The sequence below is a fragment of the Pyrus communis genome, chromosome 2, assembly GCF_963583255.1.
Source record: "Pyrus communis chromosome 2, drPyrComm1.1, whole genome shotgun sequence".
Taxonomy (NCBI): domain Eukaryota; kingdom Viridiplantae; phylum Streptophyta; class Magnoliopsida; order Rosales; family Rosaceae; genus Pyrus; species Pyrus communis.
Genome location: NC_084804.1, coordinates 35,687,092 through 35,707,092, shown reverse-complemented (window position 1 = coordinate 35,707,092; position 20,001 = coordinate 35,687,092). Strand labels below are relative to the sequence as shown.

Here is a 20,001-nt window from a genome sequence, read left to right as displayed (position 1 = left end):
AAGTGCAACATTGTCTACTCATGGTGGAAGGATGAAATCATGAGTGTTTATATATTCTTTAACATTTTTCACTTGTAGATTTGTCTTTTTGCCTATGCTAATACTATACTATTTAATTTAATTTTAGTAAAAGATCAAGTAAAATTTATCCTAGTAATGATAATAAAAAACTCTCATAATAAAAATAAATAAATAAATAAAACTTAATTTTTCTTAACTTATATAGAATAATAATTCAATAATACATATTTAATGTACAACATATACACTATGGCTGTTGTATATAATAAGTTTTTTTAGTAAACTTTAAAATTATCAGAATAAATTTTTTCTTAACAGGTCTAAACAGATTACCCATAGACTTCCCGCATACCCATTATTAACGAATCATCCGATAACGACCCGATTATTTATCATGTTGATCCAAAACATGACGTTTTCATGTTGTGTCACGGTGTCTCGTCTGGAGTGCTTGCCAAAAAGCAAATATACCATCTGCAAACGGCTCTTCTGGCCTGTTCTTTTTTTCCTTTTTTTTTTCTTATTTTTCTTTTACCAGTTGGTGAAATCCCTTTCGGCCTTAATGAAAAAGCAATGCAAAGAAATTTTATTTTTGGACATTGACTAAGAAAATGACAACTGAAGTGTTATGTTCCTAGCCAACAATGATACGCAGAAGCTAAACGGATAGATAAGTCGTCGATCTCGAGAAAATGAAGCACATATTACGCATCACACTGGTCATATGCCTTTGATCTTTCTATTACAAACTTCAACTCCTTATCCCTTGTCCTGACCTGCAAAACAATAATCTTTAATGGTTTAGCTAGACAGCTTGAGAGAAAATCAGAAATAAGGGAACAAGAAAACGCTGCATCCTCATCCTAGCAAATTATGATTTGGATTATAACTTGCATCAACCGTATGTTCAATTAAATCACAAACTTTAATATAAAAACCATATGGAATATGACCTTGTTGGGTTGACAAAGGAAAATGAAGTTGTCATCAACAGATCAAAGGCTATTTGGCATATTTACCAAAGATGGATCATTATTGGGGCAAACTGAAGAAATACTAAAAAGTTTAGCCTCAATGCAGAACTGGGAAGTTAAGAATGATGTATGCTTTAAGGTCGGATAGGTCTTCGCTTTTTTGAGCAAACTACACATATCTGGCATGATTACTTGCTTCGGTGAGTGGCCTGGTATCAGAGCCAAGTGGTTGGTAATTGGGTTAGTCATTTAAAGTCTATTCATTGCGCCCAAGTTGCTGGTATCATCAGTTATTCAATATCTAATCTGTTTATTTGTTTCTCATCTGTCTGATTTTCCCCTCTCAAACAAACAAGAAGATACTGTATCCAAACGATAATTTTTGAGTTTGTTGCCCGAGCGGAGCAGCATGAGCGGAGAGAGAGAAAATCATGTAAGTCCAAAATTTCCAATATTTAGATAATTTATTTTATACCTGTAAACTCAGAAATTTAGTTAAAATTAGTCAGGAGAGAGGTTCAAGTACCCGTTCAGGGATTTAGTTTATTATTACCCTCCACAAAAATCAAAAGACTATTTAGGACTAATTCATCTGCCAGTATTAGCTCTAGGTCTAGTCTAAATATGACACCAGACATAGTAAATGAAGAACAAACGTGAGAATTTGGAAGTGTTGATTTTGGTGATTGGAATATCCCCAAAATATCTAGTAAAGAAATTCATAGAAAGAAATTGTCAATCTCTTCATTTAAAAGTGAACACCATGTCAGAACAATCTAGCAAGCTTATGCTCTTAGTAAAGAACATGAAACCTCTCAGTTATTCACTTCAGAACAAATAAACGCTCATAGAAAAGACAGTCATAAATATATTCATATTAGTCTACCAGAGATCACAGTAAAACCATTAACAAGAAGAGGTCTCAACACCTATTTTGTTATGTCTCCGAGATGCCAAATTCACTAACTTTAGTGATAGCATTCTTTGAATGATTGACTCAAGTTTATACAATGGGCCAATCCATTTTGATTGTTACCCATATGTCACAGTAAGTCTTTCAGACTCACATTAAACATAAAAACCTCTTATTATCAAGTCTTAGAAGGAGTCCAACCACTAGCTCTAATATACAGAGATCATTACACATGCATAGGCACCAAAATGATTTTCCAAGCTATAATTAAAAGCCCAAAAGATCAACCTCTATTAATCCAAAGTAATCAAAACGCCAACATCATAATACCAAGAACAATTAAGTGGTCAGAAATTAGTCCACCCTCAGATTGGTCTTTAACCAACGAAAGTAAACCAATAGACATCCAAAACAACTTAGTCAACCCCGACAACATACAACAATACTTTGATGGTACAGTTAAAATCCATTTTAACCCTCCAGCTAGCAAGTCCAGTGTCCAACTTCACGAATTAAGTCAATCCACTAGGTTTAAAGAACCAGTTAGAAACTCTGTTTCAGGATCCGCTTCAACAGACATGTTAGGTAGTGACCAAGAACTAATTAATGATTTAGTAAATATGAGGCTTAAATCAATTAAAACAAACTCTCAGGTTACTCATCCCTGTTACGAAAACCCAAGTCAAACTAAAACTCTTCAGGAAGAACAAACATCACCAACAACTGATTTTGAGTAAACCAACAACTATTAGTTTTAAATAAACCGTTTAAAATATATTGGAAAACATTAAATGTTGACATTAAGTTAAAAGAAAACATATAAAGAAGAGAACTATTCCTCTGTCTATGGGCTGGATAGTTGACTGGGGGATATTGTATCCTAAGAATCTTTATTTTCGTTTGGAACAATTTTAATTTGTTGCTGAAACACCTAATCCCTTTGACTTAATTATTTTGACAAACATGTTTAAGTGTTTCCAATGTTCATTGATTGATTTTGAGAAGATGAGGACATCATCTATGTAGACTATGGAAAAATGACTATGAATTAAATATTGTGTTCATAATGTTTTAAAATTCATTGGGTGCAATCTTTAATCCAAATGGCATTACATTCCATTCGTAATGTCCGAAAGGAGTGACAAAGCTGTTTTGTGGGGACATGCGTTTGACACTCGTTTTTATGGGGCCCACTATGTATTTCAACTATCCAACCTTCTATATTTTAGTACATCATTCATAGATCATCCTTGCAAAAAATTAGACAAATCCAAAACCATTAAGACATTCATTTGCATCAAAGAAAACAGACGAATACAGTTCTACAAAGAAACACTAAATTTGATCCAATGGTCATATGGTTTCGGACTTGCGTGATTTTTGGTAGACATGATCTTTGAGGTAAGACCTCAAAGATAGAAATAAGTAATTTAAATAATTATGCGTCTTGATTTAATCTGAATTTGGTTGCTATAAAATTTTCAATGTTATAGAGTTATAATCAGTAAAATCCTGGGGGAAAGAGTAAATTTTCATATTCGAAACGGAACTTCTAATTAAATCCATTAGATGTCAGAATATACAGCATGAGAAAATTACCTCGACCTGTGGGATTTTTCCACGAAGCAAAAGGTCTACACTCTTTTCTGTCTGCCGGATGAGAATGAAAAGGAAAAGAAGTGAACAAGTTATTGTAGAAAGCTAGGAGCACTGTCTGTGTGTGTGTGTGTGTGAGAGAGAGAGAGAGAGAGAGAGAGAATTGTTGTTTGAACCATTAGATTTCCATCCAAAGGTTTATAATATGGTGAAAATTGAACAATTATAAACAGAGAGAGAGAGAGAGAGAGAGAGAGAGAGAGTTGTTTGAACCATTAGATTTCCATCCAAAGGGTTTAGAATATGGTGAAAATTGAACAATTATAAACAGAGAAAATGTCATTTATTTACATGCTCTAAGCCTTTAACCTTTTAACAATTAGATTTAGATTTCCATCCAATGTAAACAGTAGCATGTGTCTATAAAGGAAACAAGTAATTTTATAGCAGATAGGTTTACATTCAAGAAGACACTGTGGTAGTTTCTTGATCCAAACATATAATCACACAAAGACATAAAAAGCATGATACTTGGTACTTTTCAAAGGGATAGAGAGGTTGAAACAAATACTTCTAAAGTTCCCCTACATTAACTTTTTGCAATTAAACTTTGAGTGTACAGTTTCAGCAATCCATATTCAAGCACAATAATGCCTGAGATTAAATTTTAAAGTGACGATAGAAATTGATTTACACACCTGATGTGTAACCCAATAGTCCCTCTGTCTCATCTCAATTAAGAACTCAAATGTTGGGGATGCTTGTCTTTCAAGAATGGTTTTCTGACATTTTCTAGATTTGGCTTCTCCATCTCCTAAAGTAACAGTTTCTACTCCTCCAACCTGAAAACAGAAAATAAGAATTGGATGTGCAATTTGACCAAAGAGTCATGCATCAAATTATTTATTCCACGTTCTCTTAAAAGCCAACACTGCTATAATCACTACTTTAGACAAATAGGAGAAACAACCAGCAAGTTCAATCACATCGTAGAGTTTTTATCATGTCTGCCATGGGGGACTGTACTGTATATATAGGATAAGTAATCCTGCAGGGCATCAACGTAAAATGATGAAGCCATGTTGATAGCTCTAGAGTTTTTCTATTAGAAGTTCCATTACCGCGTCGAAATTTTTTCTTTTGTCCAATGAGTGTTGTGGATTTTTCTAATACATTAGCAAGAAAGGGAGCATAAATTAAGTCCCTCAAAACCATCCGATATATTCAGTGAATCCTAATGGGCTTCCCTCATTGTTTTCCCTTGCCTATCATTCTCCCATGCCCAAAGAGATCATCTTTCTTCTTGATAGATCATTGATTATGAACTTGAAAGGACAACTCAAATATAAGCAACGAAAAAAAAAGTTCTTGATGCACAAAACATAATTTTCAACATGATGCTATTTTTGTGCAAGTTTTTTAATATTAGCATCCGGGAACAAATCAGAGCTTCCTGGAAAAAAAATAAAAGAAAAATATTAGCCTTCTGAATTACAAATTACTACAAACTTCCATACCAATAACCAAACATGGAAAATTGGTGTATTAACCATCCAGATTCCCTCTTAATAACCTACTTTATTATGTCTTTAAGAATTTTGATCTTTATCTGATATTATCTAGGGCAATACAATATGCAATAACGAGAAGACAGTTCAGACTCAAAAATTATGTCTCAAATGTAAAGAGGACCTCAAGCAAAAATAATTCTACATGTGTCTTTTTATAGAGACCAGAACAAACCAGATCAGTTAGAGTAGGATTCTTTATTATATTCTCAAGCTTCTGCCCATGAGCAGTAGCAATAAGAATGACCCCTCTCTCGGCAATCGAGCGACAAGCAAGAGCTTCAGATTCCGTGCCAATCTCATCAACAATGATCACTTCAGGCATGTGGTTTTCAACTGCCTCAATCATAACTTTGTGCTGCATGGATGGTTCTGTTACCTGCATTCTCCGTGCCCGTCCTATTGCTGCATGTGGAATATTTCCATCCCCTCCTATTTCATTGCTTGTATCAATAATTACCTATCCCAGTAGTGTTAGCGTTCTTTTGAATCATGTAATGAAATACAGATGCAAACACTTATAACATGAGAGAGAGAAAGAGGGGGAGGGAGGAAGTTGGCACCATAAAAAGGGAAAAAAAAACTCCACGTACCACTCTTTTGTGATATTCATCTGACATGACTCGAGCAATCTCTCGCAAAACAGTGGTCTTACCAACCCCGGGCCTTTACAAATTGAAGGGCATCTTCACTAAGAAGTTATATATCAAATAGCTTATTAATATGTTAATAACTACAAGTGCCTTTTGGAAATTTGGTATCAATCATAAGTTATTCTTTAGTGAGTCACAGTGATGTTCATTTTTAACATCAATGTTTGCAATACATCCACTCTTCTTGTTTCATTATTTGTTAATACTGTTTTTCAACTACTTAGACCCTTAGAAACAAATCACATCCAGTTCTAGCTATCTTTACACCAGAAAAACCACTTTAAAAAGAATCAGATAACTTTACCTTCCGATAAACAAGATGCTCTTGCTGTATTGAAGCAGATCGTAAACCATGTCAATATGACCAGATACAGCCCTGCCAACTCGGCAAGTTAATCCAACAATCATCCCTTTCCTACTCCTGATTGCTGATATTCTGTGCAAGGTACCCGCAATGCCAGCTCTATTGTCCCCCCCAAAATCTCCAACAGCATTTTGAGCATCCTCCAACTCTTTCAATGAAACCTGAGTAACGGATATTTTGAACACATCAGTATTATTTTTTTTGCTTCTTGTTTAAAATAGTGTGGGTGTTGGGGGGAGGGAGTGTGTGTGTACAATTTAGAAGCTCAAAAGTATGGGGTAGTACCGCAGTTGTCCTCAAATATTGGGCGCCAAGATCATCAAGGTAGCGTGCTTCGGGCAGTCGACCCAAATCCATTATAACCTATATATGGTACACAGAAACAACATTAGATAATCAACCATTTGCATTTGCAGCAGGGCCCTGCCTTGTTAATTGTTATGTTTCTATTCTATGTTTCTATAATTTGAAGAATATTTTAAACAAGTCAAGCGATTGATACAAGTGAAGAGTGCAATTAATCCAATGATATAATAATAGAAACCAGAAGGAGTAATTAAATGAGACGAGATGAGACCTCTAAGAGTTGAGCTCGTTTGGGTTGGGGTTGATTGAGCAAATTGTCATGCAAATCACGCGGAAGAATCTGCAAACAAAGATTCGAACTTGAATTAATTAATGAAAAACTAAATAAAAAGGAGAATTAGGTCAGTGGGAGAGGGAGACCTAGGTACCTGCAACAAGGAGAGGAGATGGTCCTCCTGCTCGTGATGAAGGCAATTAGAAGCCGTAGCCATATGCGCCCTCTTTCCCATTCTCATTCGCAGGGGGCACCCCGTGAAGGAGGAGGAGGATGAGGAGGAGGAATACGAAATGCTGCTGCTGTAGTAGTACTTCTGGTTCAAATTCAATCGCTTCACTCTCACCGCCGCCGCCGGGTTTGTGTTTGCAGTTGCCCACAAACTACTATTACTCATGCTGCTGCTTCTTCCTTCTTGTGCTACTGCCGTCTGTCCTTACTTAATTCTTGCCGGCTGAATGGAGTGGCGGCAACGGCCGAAGGTGGCGGACGCAACAGGTATAAATACATGTAAACAATCTTTCTTCCTTTGTTTTCTTTTGTTTTGGTTTTGGTTTTGGGCCGTGCCGAAACCTAAATAAAAGACAGAAATAAAATGGGCCGTGGGCCTTCCTTGGGCAGAGGCACAAACCGTTTCTTCCTTTGAGGTGATCAGTCAGACTCGGAAGAAATCAGAACCAGAATCAGAGGGGACAGAGAGAGAGAGAGAGAGAGAGAGAGAGAGAGAGAGAGAATTTGGGATGATGGGCAGCAGGGGGAGTAGAGAAGATGATGGAGGAGCGGGGAAGGGTTTGTTGTGGAAGCTTCCAATCCTCAGAACCCAGCAACTAGGGAAGGTGGGTCCCGCCTTTGGCCTCGGCGCTGGCTGCGGCTTAGGTTTCGGCATCGGCCTCCTCGGCGGTACTCCCTCCCTCCCTCTCTTTCTCTCTGACGTTAAGTTGAGTTTTCAGTGCTGTATATCCTGCCAACTACACCACCTAACTAACTATGTTGTAGCGAACTAGCTCTATAGACTACAGGTTATAGCTATTCAATTTGGGTCCGTCTATTTATTAGTTTAATTTATTTAATTAGTAAAAGCTAAGCATTCCTTAAATCAGACACCGCTGCTGCAGCTTCAGTGGCGATTTCGTGCTTACGCTGGTGTTGCTACATTATGTTTATGCAAATCACGTACATGCTTAATGCCGTATTGGTTATTGGTTTTTAAAATTCCAATCGTCCAGGCGCAGGATTTGGTCCTGGGATTCCTGGCTTGCAAGTTGGCTTTGGCCTTGGTGCTGGATGCGGGGTCGGCTTAGGATTCGGCTACGGTGTCGGAAGGGGCATTGCCTACGATGACAATCGCAGATACTCTAATGTAGGCAACCTTTTTCGTGGTGAAAATGTCGGCATTTCTCCTGCTACTCAGTAAGTTTGTTTTATTCATCATTCCTTTACTTCTGCATACTGTGTTTTGCTATATATCAATTCAATTTCACTCATTTTCTGATGATTCCTTCTTACTTTTCAGAAACGTAGAACATAAACCATATGAAACGAAACAGAAAGAATGAAATACAAAGCTGAATAGCTATCAAATTAATTAATGGGAAGTATAATTGGCCCTCCAAAAATTTCATTCTAACTCCTCACAAGTGTTTTTATTTCCAAATATATAAAGTTTGGAGTGTAGAATGAGATTTTTGGAGTGTCAATAACAGTTCCCTAATTAACTAGGGAATGCAACAACTGAAACTGGGAACACCGCTGTTTCTTTGATGCATATGATATCGCAACTTTTACAACAAACTCATGTAACCTTGAAAAGTAAAAATGTAAAGCAACGGGAATCTGATGTCTTAGTTGACGGAGACCAGTAGGACCTCATCTACCGGACTATGGATGAAGTTAACAAATGAAGCGGAACATTCAAAATAGTTTAAACTAAAATAAAAATATTTTGTATGGTACTTTTCTGCTGTTAAATTTTTTCAGGTGATAATTTTGTAATTGAAATGCATGTGTGTATGAATGTATTTTCATTATTCCTTGATCTTATTAGGGATGATATTGGTGCACTTGTTGAGGAGCTTGTTGATAATACGAAGAAACTTGTCAGAGCTACTACAAGAGAGATGGACAAGTGGAGAAGATGAGGTTGCTTTTGTGAGTTTTTTATGAGTTCATTCTCAGTGTATATTTGGAATGATTATGATTTATAATATCCAAAGCTAAGTTATAAAAATATGCATGTTTGGGAATGGGGATTACTAAGACATTTAGTGTATATCTCCATTGTCGAGGCATACCAATGCTTATGATTCTGTACAATGCCATTGAAGAAAGCACTTATGACTCGCATTACTTGTCTTTAGGATTTCACCATGTAGCTTTGTGTTTTGTACTTCTCTAAAAGTCTTCCTTCATGATTTGCCTATTGTCATTTGTGCAAGATACACAACTTTTGAACTTAGGGTAAAGAAAGTTTGAATCTTTATGAATGGACTTACGCAGGACAGCAATTGTCGCTACAGTACTAAATCTGTATTCAGGCCTTATGCTTTTTATTACATTCTTTTTGGGGTTGATTGTGTATATGACCTGCAAATTATTTGGTCCTGGATTCTTGTAAGGACCTTATTGGTTAGCCTTTGTGCTGAAGGGAAATGCCCTTTATAGCATTGGCGGGAACTTTTACCAATTTGCCCTAGTCATGGCCCTCGAATCTCAGCTAAAGCAATACTCTCCTTTTTTTTAGCCGTTAGATTGAATAATTTAGAGGAGAATCAACAACTAAAATTGAGGAGGGGAATGCCGGAGGTGAAAGAGGGAGTGTAAATTACTTCCCTTGCTCTAAACCATTTGCTACAATCTAACTCCTCCATGAAAAAAAGTAAGTTGGCATTTAAAATGGACTCAGTGAATGGTATCTTACTCGAGTGTGCGTTCCCACTGCATTGGCAGTATGTGATGAAGGGGCATGACAATAAACAGTAACGTCTTGGTAGAAAAGACAAGGAGGGAAAATGAGAAGCGAAACTGTCAAAGCACTCACTTCACTTGTGCGTCTGTCTTGGGCTTGGTTATTTGTGGTAAAATTTTGCACATGAAAAAAGAATGCACGGCTGAGACCCGAGATAGAGAGAGAAAAGGAAAGGCAGATCAATTCATTATCAACATTTTCGGATACAAGATGTTATCCCTGGAATTTCAAGAGCATCCCACGTCAGCAGCATCATCTGCCAAATCAGCAAATCCATCCTATGAAATCATATTATCCCTGGAATTTCAAGAGCATCCCACGTCAGCAGCATCATCTGCCAAATCAGCAAATCCATCCTATGAAATCATAGGAATGGATTGCGCGGATTCAAGGTTAGCCAATCAAAGCCAGCAAACAAAAATCCAAGGTGGCAGGTCGACATCCACAAGCTCAAGCTTATAGTATTCCCTTCTCAGCCATTGTTTTCCATTACTTCGCAGTACTGAGATAGGGAGAGAGTCTCCTGGCCGGGAAGGACGTGGCCAGTACGTGTAGTTGAGACTGATATTCAAATGGCTTCTCTGGCAGCATCGACAGCGGCCGCCTCCCTTGGCATGTCTGAATTGCTCGGAAACAGCCTGATCAACTTCACCGGGGCAGCGAGGTCGGCCCCTTCAGCCAACACCCAAGCCACCTTCAAGACAGTCGCACTCTTCTCCAAGAAGAAGGCCGCACCACCTCCCAAGGCCAAGGCTGTTGCTCCCGCTGACGAAGAGCTCGCCAAGTGGTATGGTAAGTGCACATCTAATTATATTATTGAAGTGTATACAGTATATTTGCTCATCATTCATATACCTCACACACTCGATGAGTTATGTAATATATCATATGGACTTTAACACATAAATAAATGTAATGTAATTTACCTAGCTAATTAGAAGTAGATTGATTCAATAGCTCATAATTATGTTAATTAATGTTCTAAAAATCGCAACCTAGAACCGCCTATACCTTCTTTGGTGCTAGGTGGTTTGTCATTGCCTCAATTAATTCATAGACGTTAAAATTAAGAAAGGGCACACATACATGTTTAGGCGCCCGCCTAGCCTGCCTAGACTCACCTAAGCACCCACTTAGATCGTGACTGTTACTTAGACAGATAATAGATAACTTTTATTTTGCATTTTAGTTTTTTAATAAATTATAAGAGACTTGTTGAATACTTGGATGAACACTCATTATATCCTGTTTCTCATGTTTTCAATATGTTCTAATACTTTCTAATTTATACGTCATTCTATTTTTCAATTTATGTGTCCGAATATAATTATGCATTTTTTTTAAGTATAAACATACATTTATTTATATCATATATAATAAATTTACTTAAGTTTGCTTAGGCCCCAACCTAAGTGTTAAACCCCAGTTCACTGCCCGACAAACACCTAGCGTCTTAGAACTTTGATGATAATTGTGGTATTCGCATTTCAGGTCCTGATAGAAGAATCTTCTTGCCGTCGGGGCTCTTGGACCGATCAGAGATCCCAGAGTACTTGACTGGAGAAGTTCCTGGAGAGTAAGATAGTAGTCTCTCTCTCTCTCTCTCTCCCCTCCCCCCCCCCCCCCCCCCTCTTCTCTTCTGCCTACTTAATTAATAATTAATTACCAGAATCTAATCGAATCCTGGATTGTCCATTCCTTTAATGCAGTTATGGATATGATCCTTTTGGGCTTGGCAAGAAGCCAGAAAACTTCAGCAAGTATCCTCTCTCATCTGTCTCTCTTGAGAAATTATTACTTAATTTCTCCTTAATTCAATTTAATTAATTGATGAATGTGAATGCAGATACCAAGCATATGAGCTGATCCACGCTCGGTGGGCTATGCTTGGTGCAGCCGGATTCATCATTCCAGAGGCCTTCAACAAATTCGGAGCTAACTGCGGCCCTGAGGCTGTTTGGTTCAAGGTCATTCATTCGCATTTCATTTTCTTTGAAATTTTACAAACATACATTACATACATACATACATATTATTGCAAGTTGAGTAATTACCAATTGGAGTTATGACGTTTGAAATATTGTTGACGCTTTTTGTACACATGGTGACGACATGAATGCAGACAGGAGCTCTACTCCTTGATGGGAACACACTGAATTACTTTGGGAAGAACATACCGATTAATCTTATCTTTGCTGTTGTTGCTGAGGTTGTTCTTCTTGGTGGAGCTGAATACTACAGAATCACTAACGGTTTGGTACGTACCTAGAATTCACTTTAGTTAATTATAGCATTGCTGTTATTATCCGAACTGACAACTCCGAATACTAACAAAAGGTATTACGACTTTTGAAAGTTTCTCCGACTATTTTATTTGTACAATAAAACTAACCATATCGCAATTCACACCGGAGTACGTACTTATATTACCACCTAGTGTTAATTTGAAACTTGCAAGAAGAACCGATGACGACAATCTCATGACTCTGTTGTAGGAATTGGAGGACAAGCTTCACCCAGGTGGTCCTTTTGACCCATTGGGGCTGGCTAAGGATCCAGACCAGGCTGCATTGCTAAAGGTGAAGGAGATTAAGAACGGAAGACTTGCCATGTTTTCCATGCTCGGTTTCTTCCTCCAAGCGTATGTCACCGGAGAAGGTCCTGTCGAAAACCTATCGAAGCATCTCAGCGATCCCTTCGGCAACAACTTGCTTACTGTCATTGGTGGATCTATCGAAAGAGCTCCAACCCTGTAATTCTAAGTTTCCTCTTTATTCTCCTCCAATCAAAATTAAAAGCATTGTATATCACATTGAGTGCTTTTAAAGGCTTTTAACCTTGATCCTTAAATGGAATTGCTCTATCTTTTCACCCACGTTACAACGCTGGTTGTTGTTGATAGAACTATTATATTTCTTCGGGGCTAAGCCAAATTATCATACTGTGCAGATTCGTGACATTCAATTGTCACTTGTCTCTTTGGCTAGCTATTTTTAGAACCAACGAGCAGCCCGTGCGATGTAGCGGGGCCTAAAACTGTGTTAACGTTGATATATTTGTTGGAATATTAGTATTTTAGGTAGAGTAATGTTATTCATATTATGTTTTTATACCACATTTCTAGAGTACCTTAGGTGACATCTGATATGGATAGTCACATTATTTGAAAAATTTGCAAAACCCAAGAAAAGAAATGAGAAAGACTCCTCGTATACAACAATCACCATTTAATTAACTAGTTTTTCTTGATTATTAGTTTATTAAATAATGAACTAAATTTAAAAATATGATTAATTCAAATAATGTGGCTGTCCACATCAAATGCCACCTAAGGTGATATGAAATTATGGTACAAAAACATGATATGAATAACATTACTCTTTTAGGTATTATATTGTTTGGATTTTCTTATAAGTCTCATCATATAAAGTAGTTGTCCATAAAAGTAAATCACATTTACTTCTTTTTAAAAACTTAATGCTGTCATCATCACAGAGAAAACCAAAACTTGTTTCACTAATTTGGATGCAGAAATCAAATTTCTTCTCATGGCTGGGACATATAAAACATCTTTCAATGCAAGAACAAAATCAGTTTGCATTTTCAATTTTACAATTCCAATGGCTTCAACTGCTACTTTTGACCCTTCTCTAACATAAACATTATAAGAAAACTTATCAATTTGTTTTTATCTTTCAAAACCATGCAATGTGTTTGTTAAATGCACTGAACATCCAGAATCAAACCACCATGAATTTGCAGGAATTTTAACCAAGTTTGACTCCATACAAACATAGGCATTAGTTCTACCTTTGCTCCTTAGCCAATCCTTGAATTGCTCACAATCCTTTCTATAGTGACCTTTAAGCTTACAATGATGACATCTAATTTTAGTCACATCTTTTATTTTGACACTAAGATTGTTAGATTTAGAGGGTTTGAAATATTTAGCAGACTTACTAGACTTATCAACATAATTCAAAGTTAATGCCTTACCAGAAATCACAATGGTCTCTTTATGGCCAATTTGCACGAAGTTCACAGATTCTGGCTCCTTACCCTTCTCTTGCCTCTACCGAGTTTCCTCTTGCACACATTGAGCAATCAATTCATCCACAGTTCAAGTCTTGTCTTGAGTGTTGTATGACACTTTCAGTTGACTATATTTTGCTGGAAGAGCTTGAAGTATCATAAAGACCAATTGCTTCTCACCAATATTCACTTCCATAGAATTGAGTTTTTATGCAGCATCTGTCATCTTCATTATACGATCTCTTAGTGATGCATTCCCTTCAATCTTGTAAGTTGTCAACATAGACATATACTAACTAATTTCAGCCTTCTCAGATTCCTTCAACTTGCTTTCAATGGCCTTACGATAATCAACTGCGAGATCCTATTTCTTAACTACTCCTCTCACCGTGTCTGCCATCCCACTTTCAAGAATGGATAAAGCAATTTTGTTGGCCCTTGTCCACCTTTCAAAATCAGCTTTTTCTGATTTGGTACTTTTATCTGTCAATGGTGATGGCTTAGGCGTGTTTAATGCAATATCAAACTCATTTAGAGTTAGCAATAGACCAATTTCACGCCTCCATCTCTTATAATTGCTTCCACCAGTGAGAATCGGAACAGTTGCCAGATTGAGGGTTTTAAGGGGAACTGCAGACATGTAAATGAAATCACAAAAGAGAACTCTAAGTTCTTGATTCAATCTACATTCACTAGAGACATTACTGTAAAAAACCAATTTAATCATATACACAAACTTTTCAATAACACCGAAAAGCATATATAGATTAAACAATTCTACAGTGTTGCAAACATAGAAACTCCAAAGATAACTCATGGTTTTCGTTTCAAACCAGATCGAAGCAACAATAAACAAAATAGTTAATTTCTGCACAAGTATCAGGATGTTCATACTAAATCAAAATTTTTCGGGATTCTAACAATTAGATCAAAGAACATCACTCCATCATGAATAAAGAAAATGAAATTAACAAGAATTACCTCAAGGATCATTATCATTGAGTGACATACCCCGACCGGAGTTGAGACATGTTGGCCGTCACGTGAGAGTGACGTAGCCAAGTGCGCAACAGAAGTGATACTAATAAAAGAAATGTGAATAATTAAAAAACTAAACTAAACTTATTTAAATAGAGATACTATGTGAGTGTGTGAAAGTGATCAAATATAAGATACACGCATATCAGAGCATAGATAAAACGAAAGTGCGGTCGAACTAACTAAGTACTAATTATACAAATAGGGAGAAGACCCCTAATTTTATTTATGGAAACGTTAGAACCGCCATATAGTCCTCGTGAGCCACCAAAGACGAACAGCTACCTAGAACCTGGAAGGGCGCAAAACAGAAGGATGAGTGGGCAAAAACAAAGCATTTGAAAACACATTTATCTTTATGAACATAATAACCCCTCTTCGTAAAACTTGTATAATTTCCAGAAAATACTACTACATAGGTAGGAAAAATGAATGCACAAGAGCAGTGAAAACTAAAGTATGCCATGTCACAATATCTCAGCAAGAATAAGTGTAAGCCAGGTGTGAAACTAATATAAAATAGTATGCCAGTTGGAGTCACCTAACGTGACCTGTACGACTGGACCTGTAGCTTATCAACATATGTCTGCACACGAGATGGAGTCAACTAATGTGACCTGTACGACGAGCTGGGTGTAAATAAGTACATTCAAGTGCTACGATCTCGTGAAAGCTGTGCGATAGATCACGGGTCACCTACGAGTCAGAACCAACTATTGTGGTCTATACAACAGGCTAGCACCAAAACTTGGATCCAAGGTGAGCGTGCGGTGCGAGAGGTGAATAATCATGTGAAAGCTGTGCCCTGGCCTCAAGTGGGAGCACTAACACCGTGGTGCAACATAATAAGCTCTAAATGCATAAATGCATAGTGATGAGTCCATTTTATACTATATATTTGACCCTAATCTTAGTTATAATTTATTGGTTATTTTGGTAGAATTTTGATACTTTGCTTTATATTTTCAATATAGGACATTCTGTTTCCTCTGGAGCAAAAAAAGTAATCAAACGGATGAATTTTGCAGTGATTCCAATTGGAAGATGTTCGTGTGCCTTTCAAGATGATTCTATCAAAATTCTAGATTTTTCTACCAAGCCATTTGACTGTGGCGATGAAAAGAAGGCCCAACGCGTAGCTTTCCCAGATTGACATTTCTCGACGTTTTGGGTATTTTGGAGGTCAAGATGTCATATTGTGAGGAAGATTCCTTCTAAGAATTTGTAGGGGACGACTTCAACTTTCGAAAGAGACCTATTGGACCAAATTGGAGTTGATTTGGTTAGTCAAAAGACTAATTTTCTAAGAACTCCGAATTCTAGTTCAAATAGGAAACCTTTTATTTTCTGTTTTATTATTTTATTATGTTTCCTAATTTTATTCTAAGACCTTTTATAGGAAGAATTTTATTTTCTAGTAGTATAAATAAGGCTTTTTAGCCATTAGGTTAAAAAAAAGGGGGGGGGGGGGGGAGAACGCAATACTTTGGCTTTGGAGAGCTTTTAACGATTCAAGTTTATTTTCAAGGTGTTTTCTATCCATATTCTTAATAATATTCTATTTTATGGTTGTTACTGTTGACCCTAAAAACTGCGAAGCCTACGTGGCGCATAGGCCGAGTAACTAATGAGCTAACTACATCATTTGGTTGATGCGGGGCGTGCCAACTCGTCGGCAGAGCTTGGCCGAGGAGTACAATTTGTTGATGTTGAGTTGAGCGCGTTGCTGACTTCTTGATCTTGCAATTATGGCCGAGGAAGGAAACAAGTCTTGGCCCTTAGATTCTTGAGCCTGAAGACCAGGCCCTTAGATTCTTGAGCCTGTAACCGAATCGGGCATCGACGATTCGGTCACAGTGATTATATTCGTAAGAGTATAAGCACGTCAAATCGACACCAGACTATATGGACACAAGTACTCAAAGGAGATGTATGTCTTAATGGTAAATGTGGTTTGGCCGCCAGAATGTCAAACTTTGAAACTCACTTGTGAGTTTCCAATCATAAAATCACTCGGCGTTTAATGTGCCGAATGTCGTAATTTGTAACACCTTACCTCGCTGAGAAGGCTAATAAGATGACCTCTACCAATAAGGATTCGGAAACCTTTCTCGACCGAGACTTAGATAGGTAACCAGTTGGCCTCGACACAATGCTGTTTATCCAAAGTGAAGATGCTCTTTGGTCAGCTGATTCTACGACAACAATATTGTTTATCCAAACTGAAGATGTTCACCGGTTGCCTTCACAGTGCTGTTTATCTGAACTGAAGGTGTGTTGGCGGAAAAAGAAAATAAAAAATCTCAAGATGTTTGAGAGGTTTACGCAAGGCAGTTGTGTGCTGAATTTGAGGGGCTTTGAATGATGCACTTTTCTCTCTATTTATAGCAACAAATCCTCCTTAAGATCGAGTTGAAACTATATTCAGACTAGGACTTCTCATTCTGATCTAACCTTATCTCGACTAATCCTACTCCTATTAGGACTTTGAACTCACCCCTTTTCCAGGCCATGTTCGTTTCTGGCCAAGAATCCTCATTGTATTAGGACCCCTTATCGTACTAGGACTTTGACCCATCCACTCTTATCCAAATCACTCTTTCTTGCAATAGGACTCGACTGCACTAATTAAGCGGCTTAGGACCACCAGACAGCCGATAGTACATTTGAAGAGGCTTTGGGCCAAACACAAACCTACTTTCGACCTTGAAGAAGTGAAATTAAACCCTACAAGATAACTACAGGATAATGAAAAGCCTTAAACATCCTATCCATTGAGCCCATTTATGAAGCACGATCGCACGATCTGAATTCCCCTGCTCGTCTTACCGCATGTCAATCCTTTGGTTAACCTAGTAGCCCTTAATCATGACCCTCGGAAACATGCGTCAGCCGAAACGTCTCTTCCGTATTAATGCATTAAATCTGTCGCAACACGCAATCGTGCGCCCTTAAACCACAAAAACCTCGATCCTATCCTCTAGATTCCTTAGATTCCCTAGATATCCATAATGATTAGTGATTTCCTGGTTGATTTCGCACTAAAGTTTGAAAATCAAACGTTTGACCTTCCTCTCGAAACGCCTATAAATACCTAAATCCCTTCCATTTGCATTTTACGCTTCCAGAAACCTTGAAAATCCTCTTGCCATTTTGTCTTCAAAATCCTAGAAAACCCAGAAATTCTTCGAGCTCTCCATAATGGCTTCCAACACCTTTATTTCCAAGCTCTCCGACGAATGTACCAAGTGTCGGGACTTTATTGACTGGAGCGCCATAAAAAACTTGTGATTTGAAGGTGACTCAAGCGCTTCGCATCAGATCTTGAGACCACTCTTTAAAGACAACGTCCTAACGTCCATTACCAACCTCCTCAAAGATCATTGCCTAGAACCCGTGCTATGTTTCTTATAATTTTTCTTATAATTCCTCAAAGGCCATTGAGCTCTTTGGGTTCGAGTAATGAACTAGGGGACATGGCCGAAGTCTCATCTCGGTAGGTTTAAAACAAGTTCCCTCTGCTATGTTTCTTATAATTTTTCCTTCTGCTTAAAATCTTTTCCTGTGCAGCCTTCATGGGAGGTCGAGCTTGACGCTCTACTCTTGAGCACTTCTGGGGCAGCTGGTTCTTCTGCTGCATTGGCCGAGCCTGTGGAGACCATGGTCGAATCCTGTGTTTTTGCCAAGCTGCAAGAAATCATATCCCTCTCTGCGTCGTAGGAAAATGCATGAATGACTTTGCAGACGGCGGTTTTTTGAGCACCGAAAATGTCATCTATTTGTCTGATCTTTTAGAGCGGACCTGGTAGCATTTTATCACTTTTGAACAAGCTTTCCGGGCCGAAGATGACCTAAAGGCAGCAAAGATTGCTCATGAGGCTAGCCGGTCGGAGGTTGAGGCTATAAAAGCAAAGAAGACGCAGCTGATCGGCTTTGATCGCCAAATTTTTGAGCTTCAACGTCAAATTGTCGAGCTTCAATAACAAAGGTCGGCTGTTGCTTCAGAACTCGAGAGGGATGTTGAGATGAATAAGGCTCAACTGATGGATTTCGCGGCTGGCATAAAGTAGATTCAGCAACTTCAACTTAACAAGAATATGAGGTAGGCTGAAATTATACTGAGCAAAGTAAGATGGCTGGAGTTGAAAGCTACTCTTGAAACCTTTCTTCCTTTGACCCCCTAGAATTTTAAGAACCTTTTATAAATGTACTTGTACGTCCTTTTATAAATTTAATGAAATGATATTTATTCTCGCATCTCCCAAGTGACTAGGTAGTATTTCTTTAAAAATTTCCTATTAATTGGCAACATATGAACTAATCCAGTCCGATCCTTGAGGTAGTATGCCCCCTTGCTGAGAATTTGTGAATGACGAATGGTCCCTCCCAATCCGATGACCATTTTCCGAACCTAGGGTCTTTAATTCCAACTGGTAGCACAGTTTACCATACCAACTCTCTTTCGCCGAACGTTTTTTGTATGACACGCCGATTATAAGCTCGCTCGGCAATCTTTTTCTGTGTCATTAATAAGTTATAAGTGTCAAGCCGAATTTCTTCTAAGTCTTCCAACTCTTGTCTCATGGCTTAACTGTATTCGAAACTAAACAAACTACTTTGTTCGATCACTTGCAATGAATTTATACTCAGCTCGACTGGTAACATAACATCATGTCCATAGGTTAATGCATATGGAGTCGTTCTGGTGGTTGATCAGGGTGAAGTTCGATAGTCCCATAATGTTTCATTTAGCTTTAAATGCCATATACCAGGCCTCTCTCTTACCCTTTTTTCAAGAATGCCGATCAAAACCTTATTACTTGCTTCGGCCTACCTATTCGCCTATGGATAATACGGTGTATATTGCTCAATTCGAATATTTAGACTTGCCGTGTACTCTTTAAACTTGTTGGCTGTAAAGATTGTGTCATTGTTAGTTATGATCATTTCTAGTACGCCGAATCTAGTCACAATATTTTCCTCTACAAAATTGCAAACTTCTTTGGTTGTTAACTCGGCGTATGATTTTACTTCGACCCACTTAGTGAAGTAATCAGTTGCCATTAGTATCCATGCGTGTTTTGCTGCTTCAGAAGATGGCGTGATTTTTTTGATTATGCCCAATGCCCACCCTCTGAACGGCCATGGTTTGGTAATTGAGTGAAGTAATTTGACCAGGACTCTTTGTATAGGTCCGTGAATTTGACACTGTATGCATCCTCATGCATATTCAATGCAATCCTTTAATATACTCGGCTAGAAGTAGCTGTGTCGGCGAAGCAACCAACGCATTTTAA

The 20,001-nt window shown here is 37.9% G+C and overlaps 3 protein-coding genes across 3 annotated transcripts; 2 read left to right on the top strand and 1 right to left on the bottom strand.

Annotated features, from left to right (window-relative positions):
* Nucleotides 1-588: 588 nt before the first annotated feature.
* LOC137725873 (uncharacterized protein ycf45) lies at nt 589-7,215 on the bottom strand. The gene is made up of 9 exons (XM_068464699.1): nt 6,824-7,215; nt 6,667-6,735; nt 6,375-6,452; nt 6,030-6,250; nt 5,666-5,738; nt 5,248-5,532; nt 4,203-4,346; nt 3,508-3,558; nt 589-797 (listed from the first exon to the last, which is right to left on the bottom strand). The coding sequence occupies exons 1-9, from the start codon at nt 7,064-7,066 to the stop codon at nt 726-728; spliced, it is 1,236 nt and encodes a 411-aa protein (XP_068320800.1). The 5' UTR covers nt 7,067-7,215; the 3' UTR covers nt 589-725.
* Nucleotides 7,216-7,348: 133 nt separating this feature from the next.
* Nucleotides 7,349-9,055, top strand: LOC137725874 (uncharacterized). The gene is made up of 3 exons (XM_068464700.1): nt 7,349-7,569; nt 7,896-8,079; nt 8,714-9,055. The coding sequence occupies exons 1-3, from the start codon at nt 7,410-7,412 to the stop codon at nt 8,805-8,807; spliced, it is 438 nt and encodes a 145-aa protein (XP_068320801.1). The 5' UTR covers nt 7,349-7,409; the 3' UTR covers nt 8,808-9,055.
* A 1,067-nt stretch (nt 9,056-10,122) lies between these two features.
* On the top strand, nt 10,123-12,509 carry LOC137724485 (chlorophyll a-b binding protein CP26, chloroplastic-like). The gene is made up of 6 exons (XM_068463224.1): nt 10,123-10,426; nt 11,126-11,210; nt 11,344-11,394; nt 11,481-11,601; nt 11,757-11,891; nt 12,130-12,509. The coding sequence occupies exons 1-6, from the start codon at nt 10,207-10,209 to the stop codon at nt 12,388-12,390; spliced, it is 873 nt and encodes a 290-aa protein (XP_068319325.1). The 5' UTR covers nt 10,123-10,206; the 3' UTR covers nt 12,391-12,509.
* Nucleotides 12,510-20,001: the final 7,492 nt, after the last annotated feature.

Excerpts from the sequence above, each read along its gene's own strand:
- LOC137725873 (XM_068464699.1), bottom strand. The coding sequence starts at position 7,066 with ATGAGTAATAGTAGTTTGTGGGCAACTGCAAACACAAACCCGGCGGCG. Across the intron at positions 6,736-6,823 it reads ATCTCCTCTCCTTGTTGCAG|ATTCTTCCGCGTGATTTGCA; the intron begins GTACCTAGGTCT and ends CTTTGTTTGCAG. Across the intron at positions 6,453-6,666 it reads AACGAGCTCAACTCTTAGAG|GTTATAATGGATTTGGGTCG; the intron begins GTCTCATCTCGT and ends TACCATATATAG.
- LOC137725874 (XM_068464700.1), top strand. The coding sequence starts at position 7,410 with ATGATGGGCAGCAGGGGGAGTAGAGAAGATGATGGAGGAGCGGGGAAG. Across the intron at positions 7,570-7,895 it reads CGGCATCGGCCTCCTCGGCG|GCGCAGGATTTGGTCCTGGG; the intron begins GTACTCCCTCCC and ends CCAATCGTCCAG. Across the intron at positions 8,080-8,713 it reads GGCATTTCTCCTGCTACTCA|GGATGATATTGGTGCACTTG; the intron begins GTAAGTTTGTTT and ends TGATCTTATTAG.
- LOC137724485 (XM_068463224.1), top strand. The coding sequence starts at position 10,207 with ATGGCTTCTCTGGCAGCATCGACAGCGGCCGCCTCCCTTGGCATGTCT. Across the intron at positions 11,211-11,343 it reads ACTGGAGAAGTTCCTGGAGA|TTATGGATATGATCCTTTTG; the intron begins GTAAGATAGTAG and ends CCTTTAATGCAG. Across the intron at positions 11,892-12,129 it reads ACAGAATCACTAACGGTTTG|GAATTGGAGGACAAGCTTCA; the intron begins GTACGTACCTAG and ends ACTCTGTTGTAG.